This window comes from Electrophorus electricus, chromosome 3, assembly GCF_041902795.1.
Source record: "Electrophorus electricus isolate QZ-2024a chromosome 3, ASM4190279v1, whole genome shotgun sequence".
In the NCBI taxonomy this organism is placed as follows: domain Eukaryota; kingdom Metazoa; phylum Chordata; class Actinopteri; order Gymnotiformes; family Gymnotidae; genus Electrophorus; species Electrophorus electricus.
Window position 1 is genome coordinate 23,019,697 of NC_137499.1, and position 18,276 is coordinate 23,037,972.

Below are 18,276 nucleotides of genomic sequence, written 5' to 3' on the forward strand. Positions count from 1 at the left end.
TAACTTTCAATAGGATGGAAAACACATGTTGATGACTTCAGTACTTCTGATCATTGCATAGCAGCATAACTGTATCTCTCTGCAGTCTCTATCTACAGTCTATATCTGCAGTCTCTATCTGAAGTCTTTCTGCACAGTTTCTTTTCGCAGTCTATATCCGCAGTCTCTATCTGCAGTCTCTCTCCGCAGTCTCTATCTGCAGTGTCTATCTGCAGTCTCTATCTGCTCTCTATCTGCTCATAGTTTCTTCCTCTCTGACCATCTAAAGGTTCGTGGATTCCGGAAATGTAACCGTCAGACAGGTTCAGGTGGCATTTTTTTCTGAGTGGTGTTCTATTAATTATCTCCAACGTCATATGCAAATGAAGAAAATGTTAACGTCACGTTAAATCAAATTTGGCCCATTGTTTACAGCAAGGTAGTTTATAGAGGATGCAGTCCCACCACACCAACCCTCTCTCTCTCGACCCCGACTCTCTGTCCACCCTCCTCTCTCTCCCTGACCTTCGGTACTTCCTCATATTGTCCGGTTGAATACAGGAAATTAGGGTAACTGACATCCCACAACTATTCTCTGAGGCCTAGTGTACAGAGGAGCCCAGTAGCTTTCTGGCCTTCCCTAGAAACCAACAGTTCATACATTAGAAGTTGTAAACAAAGACATGTGATCTCATTACAAGCTCCTGAGCTTCTCAGCAAAGCAGGTGGGTCTCCTGAGACTGAGACACCTGAGACTCTCCTGAGTCTCTCTTACTGGCATACCTGCCCATTCGGTTTCCATAACCAGACTCGGAAATGCACAGCGTGTCTCTGTGCCTTTTGATTGACAGACTATTAGCAACGTACAAACCCACTATGGTGTATCACGGCCTCTACACAAGTGACGTTCCTAGAATGGGGATTTCCAGCGCAGCAAGCCGCGCCGCATTTCCCCTCGGCCCTCTGAAGTCGTTCTGCAATATCCTGTTTTCTGAGGCGACAGCTGGTAAGACTGACGAACGGAAGAGAAGCCCCACGAGCAGACTGCTGCCACCCTCCGCATCCCTGCCTGGCTACTAGGTGCGAGCAGACCACGATCTCTCCCCCGACAGTGTGACACATGCTCCCAGAAGGAATATGACAGCGCTGAGTTCACATGCTAAGAGAGTTCAAGAAAGCAAGAGAAAGAATAGTCACCACTGCTCTCTCACACGGTCTCGCTGAGGCTTTGAGAAGACATCAAACATCGGAGATTCCACGCTGACCATAATAATACCTTTGACCCTGGAAAACAGGTTTTTGCCATAGCAAATAGACAAGAGCGTGCTGAATTTAGAACTTCGTTAAACATTGTTGGATGTTAAATGTGTCATTGGAAATGGCCTGATGTGACCTGAGTGCACAAGTGGAGTCTGTTATCAGCAGCGTGTCCGCAGCCTCACACATACTGACAAGCTGGAAATAATGTATCTGCAGGGCTTTGCTTAGTAAGCAATCACACAGTAATTTTTCTACATACACACACACACACACATACACACACAGAGGCAGCTTCTGAACCACCAGGTTAAAGTAGTTTTAAAAAAAGGTCATTTTATAAAGTACTTCTCATCATAAAGTTTCTGTGAGCTGAAACTTCTTTAAGCCTTAAGTTCATGAAGTTAATTTCTTTTAAAGCTCCTTCAGGTCCTGGTCCTATAATGCATGGAGACGACCAATGTCAAGTCCCTCCGGAACTGCGAGACCCTCAGTGTGTCTGCGGGAGAAGCTACAGGGACTGGGTCTCGTCCTGTGGCCAGGACATGTCTACACGCTCGACTGACTTCTGCTCTGACCACACAGCTGAATTCCACACTAAAGCCCCAAACTTCATTACTCAGGCCTCTCCGGAGTTCTGGAATGCCTCCCGGCAGGCCACAGTGGCACATGATCCTGGAACGCAAAGCTCTGCCTTCGGGTTTCGGCAGTGTGCACATGTTTGATTTGAGTTGATGTCCGTGTTTGTTTTTGGAAACCGCCTCGCTTTCTGAGTACTTGACGCCGATGCTAAAAATAGCCGACAGTCGTATATGTTCCACCTCCACACTTACAGAGACAGGCTATGCCTCTGGTCTTGTCTACTGCTCTCTCTCTCTCTCTCTCTCTCTCTCTCTCTCTATTCCACAGGAAGAAAAATGTGGTTTAGCATGCTGCTGCTGAGACAGCACTGTAGATTAGGCCTCATTTTTAGAGATTACCCCACCACACACACACACACACACACACACACACACACACACACACACTGACCTTAGAGCTACTGGAAATTTGTGTGTGTGTGTGTGTGTGTGTGTGTGTGTGTGTGTGTGTGTGTGTGTGTGTGTGTGTGTGTGTGTGCGTGCATGTGTATGAGAAAGACAGAGAGAGAGAGTGAGAGAGACAGAGAGCTGTAGTGAGACTCCAGTCTGTCTGAATGCATTTGCTGGGTTTGTACTCATTGGAAAGTTTAACTTATTTCATTCTTAATCTGTTTCATTCTTAAAATTAGATACTATAATAAGTCTGGACCATTACGAGGTGATTTCATTGACTTTTCACCCACATTACACACGCATGCACACGCACACACACACGCACACACACACACGCACACGCACACGCGCGCACACGCACACGCACACGCACACGCACACACACACTTAATTTTCACACTTTTCTTTAGTCATTGCCACCTTCTTTATTCCTCCCACAAACTCAAACTTCTCTCTCTCTCTCTTTCTCTCTCTCTCTCTCTCTCCACAGCCGCTCCATCCCTCCCCTTCCTCCCTCTCTCTCTCTCTCTTCACAGCCACCTCATCCCTCCCCCTTCCTCTCTCTCTCTCTCTCCTTCCCTCCCTTACTTTCTGTCACAGTGTTGGTTCGCTATCGCTGCATGACTGAGGGAGAGCTGCGCATTGAGGAAGTGTGAGGCAACGCGCGACTCAGTCACTCCCACTGTTCACCTCAGCCCGTGCTCTTTATGATGCAGCGTGCGACTCCACTCAGACACTCGGCAAACCAGGTAAGAGAAGTGGATCTGAGCTTTGGGCTGTGCTGCTCGTATTGGTGTGTGTGTGTGTGTGTGTGTGTGTGTGTGTGTGTGTGTGTGTGTGTGTGTGTGTGTGTGTGTGTGTGTGTGTGTGTGTGTGTGTGTGTGTGTGTGTCTGTGTAGTGCTAAAGCTGTGTGCGCCCGTTTTTTTGGAGCTGGTGCACATGCGGACAGTACTTGATTTGCTTGTGAGTGGAAGTGAGAGAGCGTTAGTTTCTGTTTCCAGCTCGCAGGTCTCACTGCACGAGTGAAGCAGCTTTCTGACTCTGCTAGAATCTCTTCTCACACTGGGAGACAACATGTCCCAGAGAAAAGCGCCTAGTCGCTGAGGCTGCGGGCAAAGCAGTTTGTAATTCATTGCAAGTCACTGTAAGACTGCAGAGGGGTTAGGGCTTACTGTTTAGAAGTTAGGGGTTAGGGGTTACTGTTTAGAAGCTAGGGGTTAGGGGTTAGGGGTTACTGTTTAGAAGCTAGGGGTTAGGGGTTAGGGGTTACTGTTTAGAAGCTAGGGGTTAGGGGTTACTGTTTAGAAGCTAGGGGTTAGGGGTTAGGGGTTACTGTTTAGAAGTTAGGGGTTAGGGGTTACTGTTTAGAAGCTAGGGGTTAGGGGTTAGGGGTTACTGTTTAGAAGCTAGGGGTTAGGGGTTACTGTTTAGAAGCTAGGGGTTAGGGGTTAGGGGTTACTGTTTAGAAGCTAGGGGTTAGGGGTTAGGGGTTACTGTTTAGAAGCTAGGGGTTAGGGGTTAGGGGTTACTGTTTAGAAGTTAAGGGTTAGGGGTTACTGTTTAGAAGCTAGGGGTTAGGGGTTAGGGGTTACTGTTTAGAAGTTAGGGGTTAGGGGTTACTGTTTAGAAGCTAGGGGTTAGGGGTTAGGGGTTACTGTTTAGAAGCTAGGGGTTAGGGGTTACTGTTTAGAAGCTAGGGGTTAGGGGTTACTGTTTAGAAGTTAGGGGTTAGGGGTTACTGTTTAGAAGTTAGGGGTTAGGGGTTAGGGGTTACTGTTTAGAAGCTAGGGGTTAGGGGTTAGGGGTTACTGTTTAGAAGCTAGGGGTTAGGGGTTAGGGGTTACTGTTTAGAAGCTAGGGGTTAGGGGTTACTGTTTAGAAGTTAGGGGTTAGGGGTTAGGGGTTACTGTTTAGAAGCTAGGGGTTAGGGGTTACTGTTTAGAAGTTAGGGGTTAGGGGTTAGGGGTTAGGGGTTACTGTTTAGAAGTTAGGGGTTAGGGGTTACTGGGTAGAGGTTAGGAGTTAGGGGTTAGGGGTGTGTTTCGGCTCCTAAGTTCCTAAATTAAACTTAGGATGAGACTTGACCATTTTATATGCTGTCATTTTGGGGAGAATATAACCTAGGAGGCTGCACGTTATATGTTGGATGGTTTGATTGCTGTAGTCAGGTCTACAGTGTTTAATTCAGAGGTTCATACAGAGGTAGCTGTATGAAGATGTAAGCAGAATGAATGTTTGTAGATGTCCAGTTTGCCGTGTAGTTTGTCCAGTGATAGACACAGACTGTCTGATTTTGCAGGGTAACTCGTGTCTGGCTTCAATATTAGGCATTCTGCAGATGGCTGCTGTCTGACAGCATATTGGCCAAGTTGGTTTAGCATAGGTGTTGCTTGGTCACATGACATAATAACCGGTGAGTCCAGTGAGAGAAATGACCAGTCAGTCCAGTCAGAGAAATGTATGTTTTCATGATCATTTTTTGTATGTTTGCGAACAAGACATGCACGTGCTGTTATTTCTGTAACGGTACGGCTACCATGGCAAACCGCGTTACCTGCACCCCTCTGAGCGGGTTTGGTGGTGAAGGCACAGTGAACGTTGGGTTGGTCCTGGAGTAGTTCCCACAGCGCACGTGTGACACAAAAACTCTACTTCACACTGTATTCAAAGTTCCGTTGTTTCTCCCTATGATCAAGTTTATAATTCATTCGTGATGTCTGACACTTCGTCTTCTAGGGTGCATATCGGCCATGAACACGTCTAACCTGTGACCCCTGTCCTCGGCCATGGCAGTGTGGGTGCAGTGTGGTGCCCGCCCTCCCAGCTACGCTGGCATGGACTCGGCAGGTGAGGTGCCACTCACCTGCTCCTCTGCCACCTTCACCCTCGTCCAGTCGTTTTTGGAAAGCTAGCTGTTCGACATGGTGCACATGTGAACACTGATTGTGGTGGGCCGTCCCGCCTCGTGGAGCGGCACCTCCAGGGCTCACCATCAACTACGCCAGCACTAGAGCCCCGAGTGGAGCGCCTCCACCCGCTCCACCGGCTCTACCTGCTGGACATTGGTCTCTTAGTCGAAGCATTAAACTGCTTTGCCTGTTCCTGTGTTGCTTTCTCAGAATTCACCTTGCTGGAGTCAGATATGTACCGAATCCTACAGAATGTTCTGAGAGAACTGAACACTGAACAACTCGAGATCAGCAAAGGTAACGCACCCACTAGTAATACACATGTACTGGTAATGCACCCACCAGTAATACACATGTACTGGTAATGCACCCACCAGTAATACACATGTACTGGTAACGCACCCACCAATAATACACATGTACTGGTAACACACCCACCAGTAATACACATGTACTGGTAACACATCCACCAGAAATACACATGTACTGATAATACACCAATCTATAGTACACATGAACTGGTAATACACCTACCAGTAATACACATGTACTGGTAACACACCCACCAGTAATACACATGTACTGGTAATACATCCATCTGTAGTACACATGAACTGGTAATACACCCACCAGTAATACACATGAACTGGTAATACACCCACCAGTAATACACATGTACTGGTAATACATCCATCTGTAGTACACATGAACTGGTAATACACCCACCAGTAATACACATGAACTGGTAATACACCCACCAGTAATACACATGTACTGGTAATACATCCACCAGTAATACACATGTACTGGGTACACATGTTTACCTGGAGTTGACAATCACCCAGATCCAACACAGCTGAATGAGTTCTTTATCACTGGCTACACAGAGTTTCCCAGGCCATGTTTTAAATTGCTGAACCAACAGGCACACCGGGCAGGTATGTTACACACGGCGTGACTTTGGTATGTTTCGATACTGCAACAGTGTCTTAGTGTCTTGGGATCTGATCACTTACACACCATCTGAGCAATATTTAGAGACCGAGATTCTCAGTTTCTGATACATTTCACACCTGTTCTGTCATGCACCTCACTTATAGGAAGACGTGTTAGTCCAGTAAACATCCCTTCTAAACCTGAAGGTGAAAACCACATTGGAAATGTGCACACAAGAATGCTGGAGAAGTCCTTCATTCATTTGTGTTCACATGCATCGGCTAAAACCAACTTTTCTGTGCTTCTCTGTGGTGTGTGTCCGTGTGTGTGTGTATGTGTGTGTGTGTGTGTTTGTGTGCGTATGTATATGTGTGTGTTTGTGTGTGTGTGTGTGTGTGTGTGTTTGTGTGTGTGTGTGTGTGTGTGTGTGTGTGTGTTTGTTTGTGTGCGCATGTATATGTGTGTGTGTGTGTGTGTATGTGTGTGTTTGTTTGTGTGCACGTGTATATGTGTGTGTTTGTGTGTGTGTGTGTGTGTGTGTGTGTGTGTTTGTGTGTGTGTGTTTGCTTGTGTGTGTGTGTGTGTGTGTGTGTGTGTGTGCAGTAATGCTAAGGTTGACCTTCCACCAGAAGGTGCATTCCAATCCCCTGGGCTGTCTGGCTTTGGTGAGGGTGGCTATCAGAGAGTTGGAGCGGGTAAGTCCCTGTGCCAACCTTGTCTGGCTGGCTCGCCGTCGTGGCAATGGCAGCCCCTTGTGTTTTGCGGTGCCTGCAGACCAGTGAAAACGAACCTTTGCTGAGCAACACGTAAATATTGCAGCATGAAAGTGTTTTCAAAAGCGCTGGCATGCTCCTGGTGCAACTTAGGTGTGTCTAAAGAACACAGAGAAGAGAATTAAGAAAAAGGTTCCAGGTAGATTTGAAACAAAAAGAAATTTCCTGTTTATCTGTGATCAAATGCAAAAGGTATTTTTTTGAATATAAGTTGCGCCCAAAGGGCCATGGAAGCCTGGCGTCATTATAACAAACTCCAGCCTGCAAGCACGGGAGCAGGATGCATTGTGTAGAAACTCATATGAACTCAAATGATCACTGGCCTGCTGTGGCTGTGTTGCTGTGGTGTTTTTAACATGTAGCATCAAACTGGTTTTAAACTGGTTGGAAAACCTTGACATGGTGCATCGGTATAGTTTGCTCATTTATCAGACAGTTGTCCAATATCTTGCTTTGCACAGTAAAACCCTGACGTACCAGTAACTCCGTCATACTTTTGCGGGGTTGACAAGGTTATTGCATGACACAGCCAGTGGATGGTCTGATGACTGGCTGCCGTGTGTTTGCAGGCTGAGAGATTTGACCTAAAGCCACACATCATTCCACTTCTACACACGCTCGTCTACACACTCCTCCAGGTGCGGTAAGCCGAACCCACGCTTGTTAAAGACCCCTGACGTATGCACCAAAGCTCCAAAGGGGCAGACAGAAGGTGTTAGTTCAGGAGGAATAAATGCACAATTAAAACATTTAAGAGTTCATGGTGTGAAAGAAGCAGCTTCTGATATCTGTCACCATGTCACATTTGGAGCAGATGTTCCAGTGCATGTGATGCAGTCATGTGTGTAATAGCGTAGTAGCTCATGTAGAGAATGAATGTGTTCAGAGTAATAATGAGACTGTTTGAGTATGAATATGTGTCATGGAGAGTGTGTGCCAGTTCTCCTGATGATGAAGGCTGATCTCCTTCCACATCCCCTGTTATCAGTTATTTACATTCTCAACTGTGTGTGTGTGTGTGTGTGTGTGTGTGTGTGTGTGTGTGTGTGTGTGTGTGTGTGTGCGTGTGTGTTGTATCAGGCGGTGTATGTACCTGAGGAGCTTTACAGGAGACTGTACGGCTCATGTAAGAGGCTGCTAACGTTTCCTCAGCCTTTCTGCACTGTGGGGCTGAGCTACACACGCCTGCTAAAGGCAGAGATCTCTACACCAGGTCTGCCATACGTGCACACACACACACACACACACACACACACACACACACACGCTCTTATTTTATATAGTGTCATATATATATTTTAGATCCTTCCCTCTCCAATTTAGGAAACACTCTACCATAAAGAGGCTAAACAAGGTCTTGAAACAATTCTGAATATTTAAGTGAGGGGTTAGATCTATCCATGCAGACTTGTGTATGTCCAGGAGCTGGGCTGGACACTAGAATGTCAAGGTGTCATATGTCCAGGAGTTGGGCTGGACATTAGAATGTCATATGATAGAACTAAACCATGCAGGATGGTATATGTCCAGTAGCTGGGCTGGACATTAGAATGTCAGGGTGGCATATGAGCAGGAGCTGGGTTGGACACTAGAATGTCATCTGATGGAACTAAACCATACAGGGTGTTGAATGTCCAGAAGCTGAGCTGGACATTAGAATGTCATATGCTAGAAAGTTGCTCACTACATTTATTGCTCACTACACTCTTTGAAACCACAATATACTACATAGTAAATGAAATATTTCACATGAACTTAAAATTCTAATATGACAGTTTGATGCCTTTCAAATAGCTGTAGATTATATTGTCAATATTTAACAGCAAAGATTTATACTGTGTGTAGTGACATAATAGACTTTGGTATAATAATGCCTCCTGTTAGACTGCTTAGGAGACTGTGTGTGTGTTTCATCACAGGACTGATGTATCAAAGGACACTGGTATCTGAACACAGTCTGAGGAATGAACAATACCCTCTACAAGAACGGTGAGGAGATATATGCACACACACACACACACACACACACGCACACACACATGCGTGCAAACACACACACACACACACACACGCACACACACATGCGTGCAAACACACACACAAGCGCGTGCACACACACACGCGCGCACACACACATGCGTGCAAACACACACACAAGCGCGTGCACACACACCCGCGCGCACACACACATGCGTGCAAACACACACACAAGCGCGTGCACACACACCCACGCGCACACATGCACACACACACACACACACACACACACACGCGCACACACACATGCGTGCAAACACACACACACACACACGCGCGCACACACATGCGTGCAAACACACACACAAGCGCGTGCACACACACCCGCGCGCACACATGCACACACACACATGCACACACACACACACACACACACACGCGCACACACACATGCGTGCAAACACACACACAAGCGCGTGCACACACACACGCGCGCACACACACATGCGTGCAAACACACACACAAGCGCGTGCACACACACCCGCGCGCACACATGCACACACACACATGCACAAACAGATGCACACACACACGCGTGCGCACACACGCACACACATGCACACAAACACACACGCAAACGCACACACACACGCACACACACACATGCACACACATGTGCACACACACACACAAACACACACACACACACGCACACACACATGCTCCAAGAGGTGTCTGTGTAACAAACACACACATAATGTCTTGTTGCAGAGTGTATGATTGTTTTATAAGTTGACCTGCATGCTGCAAATGATGCTCCTGTGCTAGTGATAGGACCAGTTTGTCCTGTACGCCTCATTCTGGAATGCTCTGTTTACCTGCTCTATAACTGGTTTGTCCCTGAGCTTATCAGTGAGTCCTGGCAGGTTTTGTCTTGGTAGCCATCTAAACATCCTCAGGCTCCAAGGAATGGTGAAAATTCCTACAGATATTTCATTCTTTTAATTCATTAATTGATGACTTTTTTTCGCTATCTGACATTAAAGTCAGGTTTCCAGATGGCTGTGTTTCTAACATAATGCTTGACTGAGTGATTTTTTTTAGAGTTTTATTGAGGTGCAAGGTCATAACAGGCATTTGAAGATATCAATATACAAAGGTTTAATGTTACTTTTGGAACTGTGCTAAAAAAAGAAAATAAACAATGTTACTCAGATTTCAGAAGGTATTTTTGTCGATTGGAGGGTTAACAGACTATATGTTTTATTGCTTCTAATGTAACAGGTTAAAGTGACAGGTTCTCTAAATATGGAAGAACACTACAAACTTTGTAAGAAATGTCAAAATGAATTTTTTTGAAAACTTTATTTTTTCCTCTGATGCTGTGTGTGCGTGTGTGTGTGCGTGTGTAGTGTATTTGTGTTTGCGGACCCCGCCGTGTTCTCCGAGTCTCTCGGGTCACTTCTCAGGGCCGACATTGAGGGCGGGAGCCAGTTGGAGACGCAGCTTGGCTACATGCGTAGTGTAGTTCAGCACAGCCTACAGGCCACGCTGGGAGACGACCTCTGTCACGGCCCCTCCCTCACGCAAGCCCTGCAGGCCAGTACACACACACACACACACACACACACACACACACACACACACACACACACATACAAGCCTACATGCAACATACACAGCTGTGCCATGCTCCTCTCCACTGCTGTGTGTAATTACCTTAGCACAGTCATCGGAAAATAGTTCATCGGAAAATAGTTAGACTGAAACTCTTGGTCAAATTCATACACTGGAAGAAGACAGATATGATCATATTTCTGATTATCCTCCAATAAAATGTTCACCAACCAACCAGAGATCAGTCTGAGCAGTCCTGGTCTAAATGCTGGTCTGGATTTACTCCAGGAGATCTCAAATAACTTTTGTAGAGTTCAGTACCAAGTCTAATATACTAAACCAACATATTTTCATGTTATAATAAATAAATGCGGTCGATGGTTTGTCGGATGGACTGAGAGACGTGTCATTTTGGATTCCCATGCATTTTTGCGGGTTTGTAGCAATTATCTGGTTGGGAACTACTGAAGCCATCTGGCAGCTCTGGACGTGCCAAGAAAACAACTCAGTCCCACCAAACTTCAGACGGAGACAAATGTGGACTGAACAATACGGACGTCTGCACTGTCATAACCACAGTGTTTATTACCGTTCCCACAAGAATATTGTAAAATTTATCCCCATTCCTGTTGTCACCACGGCAATAAATTTTATTCAGTCCCCATACCTGTGGATGAGCTCGACACCCACGGTTTTACTCCTGTTCCTGTGCAGTTCTCCGGACTGTTCAAACCCATCCGGACCTGCTAATATTTGCTCCCAATCGAGTTTAAGAATGTGAGCGAGAGGAAGCATGTATGTGGTGCTCGATTCTATTTTTTTTTTTTTACAAAACAGGAACCAACATAAACATGTAGCACAAAGACGTACAAAACAGAAAAAAAAATCCATCCACCTAGTCTGACGGATATACACGCGACAAGTGACTGTGCCTGTGAGCGCACGTTTGCGCGCTCTACAACTAGACCGTTTTTAGAACTATTGCAATGGGTGAGTGCACGCTCACATCTGTCTGGGTGTGCATTTGCATGCACTATTCTTAGTGTAGCTATATCTCTCTGCGCGTGTGGTCTTGCTTGATTTGTGTGCCTGCATTATCTGTGTGCATTTATGTGTGCATTTAATTGTGTGTGTGTGTGTGTGTGTGTGTTTGTGTGTGCAGGAGCAGGACCAAGATGTTGAGTCTTATTTCCTCGAGGTGCTGGCTGCCATGGAGCAGAGCGCAGTGGAGAGTAAGAATGAACAGAGCGTGCTCACCAAGAGATTGCAGCAGCTGTACACACAGTTGCTGCACAGCACTGGCAAAGGTATTCTCTTCTATTACACCCCATTCTAGTTAATTTCACTCTCTCTTTCCCTCACACACACACACACACACACACACACACACACAGATACAGAATGTTTTATTTATCTTTGTCTTCCACTGGGAAGGAAGCAGTGTGGAACTGGTGTTTGGTTTTGCTGTCAGCGTGACGCTCCTGTTTTTTTGCAGATACATTGTCCCGCGGCTCCCTGGCCGATATACCGCTGCCCAACCCGGACATGAGCTTCCATATGTGGTGGGAGGAGGAAGAGCTCTGTGAGTGGGATAGCTTTCAGAAGTGTGTGTGTGTGTGTGTGTGTGTGTGTGTGTGTGTGTGTGTGTGTGTGTGTGTGTGTGTGTGTGTGTGTGTGTGTGTGTGTGTGTGTGTGTGTGTGCATGGATGCGTGGCACGTGTGGCGGTCGGTTAAAGTGTGTTGACCTGGTTCAGGGAGACCTCTTAGTGGTCTGTTATCACAGGGTAATCTTAATAAATTCTACCCTGAAATGTATTTTTAACAGAATTTGCCTTCATAAAATGCTACATTTGGTAAAGAATCTGAAAATAGATTTTATTTCTGAGTTTAACTTTTTACACAAAACCATAAACGTAATTTATGTTGGGGACATGTCTATACGACTTTCTGAAATGGTTAATTTTGTCCCCACCAGTTTTTGAAAGTATACTCTTAAAATATTAGTGTTTTCTTCATTTATTAGTCTTTGCTTCCTTTATCCTTTATATAGTGAGTAATAATATGCTTATTTTAATCAATAAAACTAAGTGTAACTAAATGCAATAAAACAATAAAATAAAAGATGCCGTATAACTAGGAGCACGACTACGCTTATTCCTTACCGTCCCCGTGCGGATCAGTTTGTAGTGATCATTATAGAAGTGAGCGCAGGTGCCTCTGTGCTGAATGCAACACCCCGGTCCACATTCTTGTCTCCAGCACTTTTCAGAGTTATGCCCATGCACAAACTTATGAATCTCCTTCAGCTGTGTACACGTGAGTTCTACCAAACCGCTCTCGCTCATATAGGTTTCTTTCTCTCTCTCTCTTTTTTTTTTTTTTTTTTTGCATATTTTTCCATCTCAGGGCGAGAAATTGCCAAGTTCGTCCGTTCGAGCTCCACGACTGACAGTTTCTGTCTTTCCGCGGACGAGTTCGAGGTGTCCGATCTTTCCTCGTACTTTGACTCGGACACGCCGCGCCTCTCCGTGCTGTCCACGGACAGCGGGATCGAGCGCGACATGCCGCCGACCGACAGCTCGGACACGGAAGCCAGCGGCGTGCGAGCAGCGAGAGCGGATCAGCAGCAGGGCTCGTGCCGGCTGACGCGGCGCATCGCCAAGAGAATAAAACCGTCCGCGTCCGACAGCATGGCGTTGATGCAAGACGCGCTGGAGGAATCGGCGTGGAGCACAAGCACTCTGCAGCGACACGCGTGGCCGAAAAGCAGCACCGTCCTCAAATCGAGGCGCAATTTCACCGCCAACGTCGTGGTGGTCGGGGACGACCGCAGCGTGGGTCGGCTCGCTGGAGCCTATTATCGGTTAAGGTAAGGCCCGGCGTGTGTGCAGCCAGGGACAAGGCTCACGAGCTTCGTTAGAGCAGCAGAAATCTGTCACAAGACAGTTCACATCACAGGAGCTGTCGCAACGCCACAGAGGGAAGGCGGGGATTGCAGGGTCTCCAGAGAAGTGCTTCCACTGTGGGTTTCCGTGGTCACGTGTGGCCATGAATTTCCCAAAACGGCCAACTCTCCCGTTTTCATGGAAACGTCTCCCTGACGGCTGTCCTCTCACGGTGTCTCCCCTCTGCTCACACAGGAAGATGGAGGCCCGGAAGCTGTTCCTGACCGCCAAGGTCAACATTAAGCTCTTCTACATCCCCTTCTCCACCCAACTCAGCTCACCCGGCTCACCCAGCACGGTACGAAAGAATTCTTAGGAAACAAGGCTGATCAAACACTGCTGGTGTCCGTGTTGTTACATATCCTTGTTCATATTTTACTGCATGCTGAATGATGTGGTTGATGGGTCCTGGGTTTCATGCAGGTGAACAAAATAAGAGAGCAGCACAATTCTGATTTGCAAATTCCGGTCGATCCACAGGGCAGAGTGTCTCCGAAGGACTCCAACCCCTGTGCGTTGGGGTCCTATTTGGGAATGTTGGATCCATGGTACGACTTTAACGTCTGCAGCCAGGGCCAGATGATCCCCCAGCTGGCCACAGTGGTATTACTGTTCTCTTCTCATCCAGACCCAGGATCCCCTGCACCCTGTGCAGGGGCCCCATGCATCCTTCTGTAGAGCAGACAATCACTGCAGGGCAAATCACGCACAGGCTTCTCCAGTGTCGTACTTGAGTCATGGCTAGCACTGATGAGAGAGATATTTAACACTCATTTCACAGGTGTTGTACTCAACATATAGCACTGTCTCATAGGTCTCCGCTAAATGAGCTTTGTGTGTGTGTGTGTGTGTGTGTGTGTGTGTGTGTGTTGGGCTCCATCGCCAGTCTGATCTCAGCAGGCAGAACAGAAACAAGTCCTTTTTCACTGACATCATTTCCTACTACGTGCGGATGGGGCAGCAGCCTGTCTACTTCACCGTCTACTACGTGAAGGTGAGAGTCCATGACCCTCGCAGTGACCTCACCTACACACCCCCACAGCTGCGTCCACGCAGACTAAACATGCTGGGTGTTAAAGCAGGGTGTGTGAAACTGTGTTTACAGTCTGAAGTGTCTTGCTCTTGAGCAACATTTATACAAATGGAACATTACTATATTACAATAATATTATTAATATAATGTGATTTACTGAGCCCTCATGTTACTGTAGAGAAATTGTGAAGATGTAGAGAAATTTGTGTATGTGTGTGTGCTTTAAGATTGTATTCTGTGACCCGGACAAATCGCCGAAAGATGATGTCTTCATCTCTCACCTCAGCATCGACTTCCCGGAGTACAAACTGCGTCATGGAACACTTAAAGGTGTGCACTCATTTTTGGTGGTTTATGTGTGTTTCTGTGGGGGGCCTCTGCTTACCCAGAGCCAACAGCACGCGTTCTTTTCTCATTCACGGTTGGGGAGATGCTGAAGCCAAACACATAAAGCCAAAAGCCATACCGACACGCGGCTGACATCGTGACACTGAACCTTAGATGACCTCACCCGTGGAGGCAACATTTTCTATACATACACCATGTTGTCTGTCCTCCTTCCTCCTCCAGATGTGTCCTTCAGGCAGAAGAAAGGTCCAGCAGAGACATGCGGAGGTCTTGTCTCACTGATCTACAAAAAGGTGAGCTTCTCCCTCCCTGCCCCGCCCCTCTGCTCCACTCCCCTCCGCTTGGCTCAGGGTTGCGAGTTTAAATGCAGCTCGGCCGTCTGATGACTCTCTCGTAGTCTGAAGAAACTTGGATCAAAAATAATTTTAGACAGTACAAAAGATGGAATTGAGAGATGGCAGTAAGGACTTAAAAAGCCGTGTTGCTCAAGTGCTTTTGGACCCCAGGTGATTTGGGGTTACAGCAGGGCACTTTGGTTTCTCTGAGGTACATGGTTTCGGAGTGACTGATACCTGGCTGGATTTTCCCCACTCCCGCCGGTCAACCTTTCTTGCCTCTCTCAGGTGTCACTGAGCAACAGAGAAACAGAAAAGGGTCTTTCTTTGCGGACCACAGGGGTACAGATGTCGGCGGTACCCACCAGCAAAGCAGAAGGTGCGTGAGCTTCTTACGCCTACTGTGCCCAGACATGCAGGACGGTGATAAAGATCAGAGTTTCATTACTAGTGTGACTTTTGGAGAGCGAGAGGCGTGTCAAAGATGATCACAGTGTGTTTTCTGTTTTCTTGACCTTGTTCAGATCTGAACCGTCTCACGGTGGATGTGAATGAGATGAACCCCAAGAGCAGCTTGGTAAGACTGCCGGATCTTCTTCGTGTTGCGTAAACTTCACAAAAGATGCAGATCGCAGGGCGTAAGGCCAAACTCAGGCTTGCACAATCACACTTTTGGCCTTTTTTCTTTTTTCTTTTTTTTTTTGTTCAAGCGTTTTGGTTCGCCTTTAAGCCTTTCCTTTAAACGTTCCCTGTCCTGAAGAATAAAAAACATGAATCCCAAACACCAGCAATTTGTGTGTGTGTGTGTGTGTGTGTGTGTGTGTGTGTGTGTTGTGCTAGAAAGCAGCACTGGGATTGAGAAGGGTGCTTTGTAAATTTACCTTCAGTTCTAACATCAGTATCATTATTATTGTTATTATTATCTCCAATCTCATTAATATTATATACTGGTGTCACTAGGAAGCCTTTTATGTGTGTTCATGTGTGTGTTCTTTTGGTATACACAAATGGGGAACAAGTACTCCAGTTCACGCCCCATTGTCACCCTGTAGCTCTGAGATAAAGATGGAAAATCTTGATGGAAGATATGCTGGCCACACCCAGTAAAATGCCACTCACCAACTCTCTGCTTGACCTTTTAAATGTTTGTTTTGCACAGGAGACTAAAATTAGAACATGCAACCTTAAGTTAAAAACGCAGGAGAGGATCGGCTTCACCGTGTGTCTGGACAAAGACTCCCGCAGGACGCTTCTGGATGTTCAGAGGTGAGAGGTCACCTGCTAGACCAAACTGGTCATGTAGTCATCCAGTGTGCAACTCAACTTCCTGTTGTTCTTTCTACAGCATCGAGGTGGAGCCCTGTAAAGAACCTGGATATTATGTTCAAAAATCCATGAAGTCAAAGTCAAGGTTGATGTCCGAGGAGGACACGGACTCTGGACTGAGCAAGTACCTGAACAGGGGCCTTCTGCTACCCATCAACACCTTCTCAGGCATCGTTCCCTGACGATGTGCAGGATGTGTGCGGGACGTTTGGATGACCACCACGCTGCTAACAGCTCCCACTGCATCAATGTTCGGAGCCTCTGACGCCGTGACGAGTTTGAAATACTGTACTTGTCGGAATACTGTAGCTATCGGAATACTGCACTTCTTGGAATGCCGATGAAGCACCATAGCTGTTGTTTGCATCCATCTCCTTGCAAACAGTTTGTCAAGTTAACACTCCCAACACTAAAATGGATTCACTGAGTTTCAGTGGGGGTTAAGACTCAGTCTGTGGTGTTCTTTCTGTGACTTTGTCACATAATAAGTCTACGCTCGTAGCTCCTGTGTGGGGTGTGTGTGTAAGGTAGAGAAACCCTCAGACACAGCTCCTCAGACGCAGCCACTCAGACTCAGACTCAACCCCTCAGACACAGACACAGCCGCTCAAACTCAGACGCAGCCCCTCAGACACAGCCACACACAGCCACTCAGACACAGCTCCTCAGACGCAGCCGCTCAGACTCAGACTCAACCCCTCAGACAGACACAGCCGCTCAGACTCAGACGCAGCCCCTCAGACACAGCCACTCAGACACAGCTCCTCAGACGCAGCCGCTCAGACTCAGACGCAGCCCCTCAGACACAGCCACACACAGCCACTCAGACACAGCTCCTCAGACACAACCGCTCAAACTCAGACGCAGCCCCTCAGACACAGCCACACACAGCCACTCAGACACAGCTCCTCAGACGCAGCCGCTCAAACTCAGACGCAGCCCCTCAGACACAGCCACACACAGCCACTCAGACACAGCTCCTCATTCAGGTCTTGAGGGTTTTTGCACTGCAACAGAACACTGCAACAGCTTCTGGCAGAAAATGGACATTCCAGTAGAAAGTACAAGTGTTTATTTGCTCCTAAGAGCTGAATTAAGCCTTTCATAGTCAAAAGTACTCAAATATCTCACAGTACGCCATTACTTAAAGGAATTGTGACTCGGTCACATTAAGTTCCAGCAAGTGTTTAGAGATTAACTGACAAGAAACTAATGTTAATACACATGGGTGCCATGTGCATGTGTGCAGGGTCTTACGTACAGGCCATGTTTTCTTCTCACACATGTGCACACACACACACACACACACACACACACACACACACACATACATACACACACACAGAGGTTTGTTCTCGGGGATCTTGCACCACATGTAGCTTCTCTCACATCTTTACATCCTGCAGCACTTATGTAGTGAGGGGACTTTCCTGAGGGCCTACAGGTGGGTTATTTTCGAAGCAAAGAAAACATTTTGGTCAGGACCAATAAATCCAAAAATAAATCTTTGTTTGGAACCGAGGTGTTACACTATAGTGGGGTGATTTCATCTTACGCATGTGATTTGTAATGTCAGCTTTTCATTATGACAGAATCGATACCTGGTCTAACACTATTTTCTTCTTTTTTTGTAAAATAACTGATTTGGCTTCTATTTGTGTATGTATTTAATCTTGTAATTAGAGTTTTAAATTAGTTTAGCCTTCCAAAGGAAGGTTATGGGCATACATAAGTGTCTTTATGTTTTATAAAGTTATACATTTTTTAAAGTAACTCGTCTCATGTCCTATTTGATTGCAGCTGAG

General features: G+C 46.6%; 1 protein-coding gene across 5 annotated transcripts; it reads left to right on the forward strand.

Moving 5' to 3' along the window:
- The first annotated feature begins 2,287 nt into the window (after positions 1–2,287).
- On the forward strand, positions 2,288–18,244 carry pik3r6 (phosphoinositide-3-kinase regulatory subunit 6). Of its 5 annotated transcripts, none has more exons than XM_081710687.1 (21): positions 2,291–2,535; positions 2,761–3,019; positions 5,008–5,118; positions 5,391–5,477; positions 6,720–6,811; positions 7,459–7,527; positions 7,970–8,102; positions 8,809–8,878; positions 10,280–10,466; positions 11,647–11,791; positions 11,980–12,066; positions 12,891–13,353; positions 13,625–13,727; positions 13,910–14,029; positions 14,316–14,423; positions 14,690–14,792; positions 15,033–15,103; positions 15,434–15,524; positions 15,670–15,722; positions 16,305–16,411; positions 16,491–18,244. In XM_081710687.1, exons 3-21 carry the CDS (start codon positions 5,058–5,060, stop codon positions 16,651–16,653), a joined length of 2,313 nt encoding a protein of 770 aa, XP_081566813.1. In that variant the 5' UTR covers positions 2,291–2,535; positions 2,761–3,019; positions 5,008–5,057; the 3' UTR covers positions 16,654–18,244. The 5 variants fall into 5 exon arrangements, with proteins under 5 accessions (XP_081566814.1, XP_081566813.1, XP_081566812.1 ...); XM_081710686.1 differs by having other exon boundaries at positions 2,291–2,444; positions 2,807–3,019; positions 13,910–14,032; XM_081710685.1 differs by having other exon boundaries at positions 2,297–2,535; positions 13,910–14,032.
- Positions 18,245–18,276: the final 32 nt, after the last annotated feature.

What these genes read in the sequence shown, in the direction of transcription:
- pik3r6 (XM_081710686.1), top strand. Translation starts at nt 5,058, where the DNA reads ATGGCAGTGTGGGTGCAGTGTGGTGCCCGCCCTCCCAGCTACGCTGGC. An exon ending in CTATCAGAGAGTTGGAGCGG is followed by an intron (nt 6,812 to 7,458) that starts GTAAGTCCCTGT and finishes GTGTGTTTGCAG; the next exon opens with GCTGAGAGATTTGACCTAAA. An exon ending in ACGCTTCTGGATGTTCAGAG is followed by an intron (nt 16,412 to 16,490) that starts GTGAGAGGTCAC and finishes TTCTTTCTACAG; the next exon opens with CATCGAGGTGGAGCCCTGTA.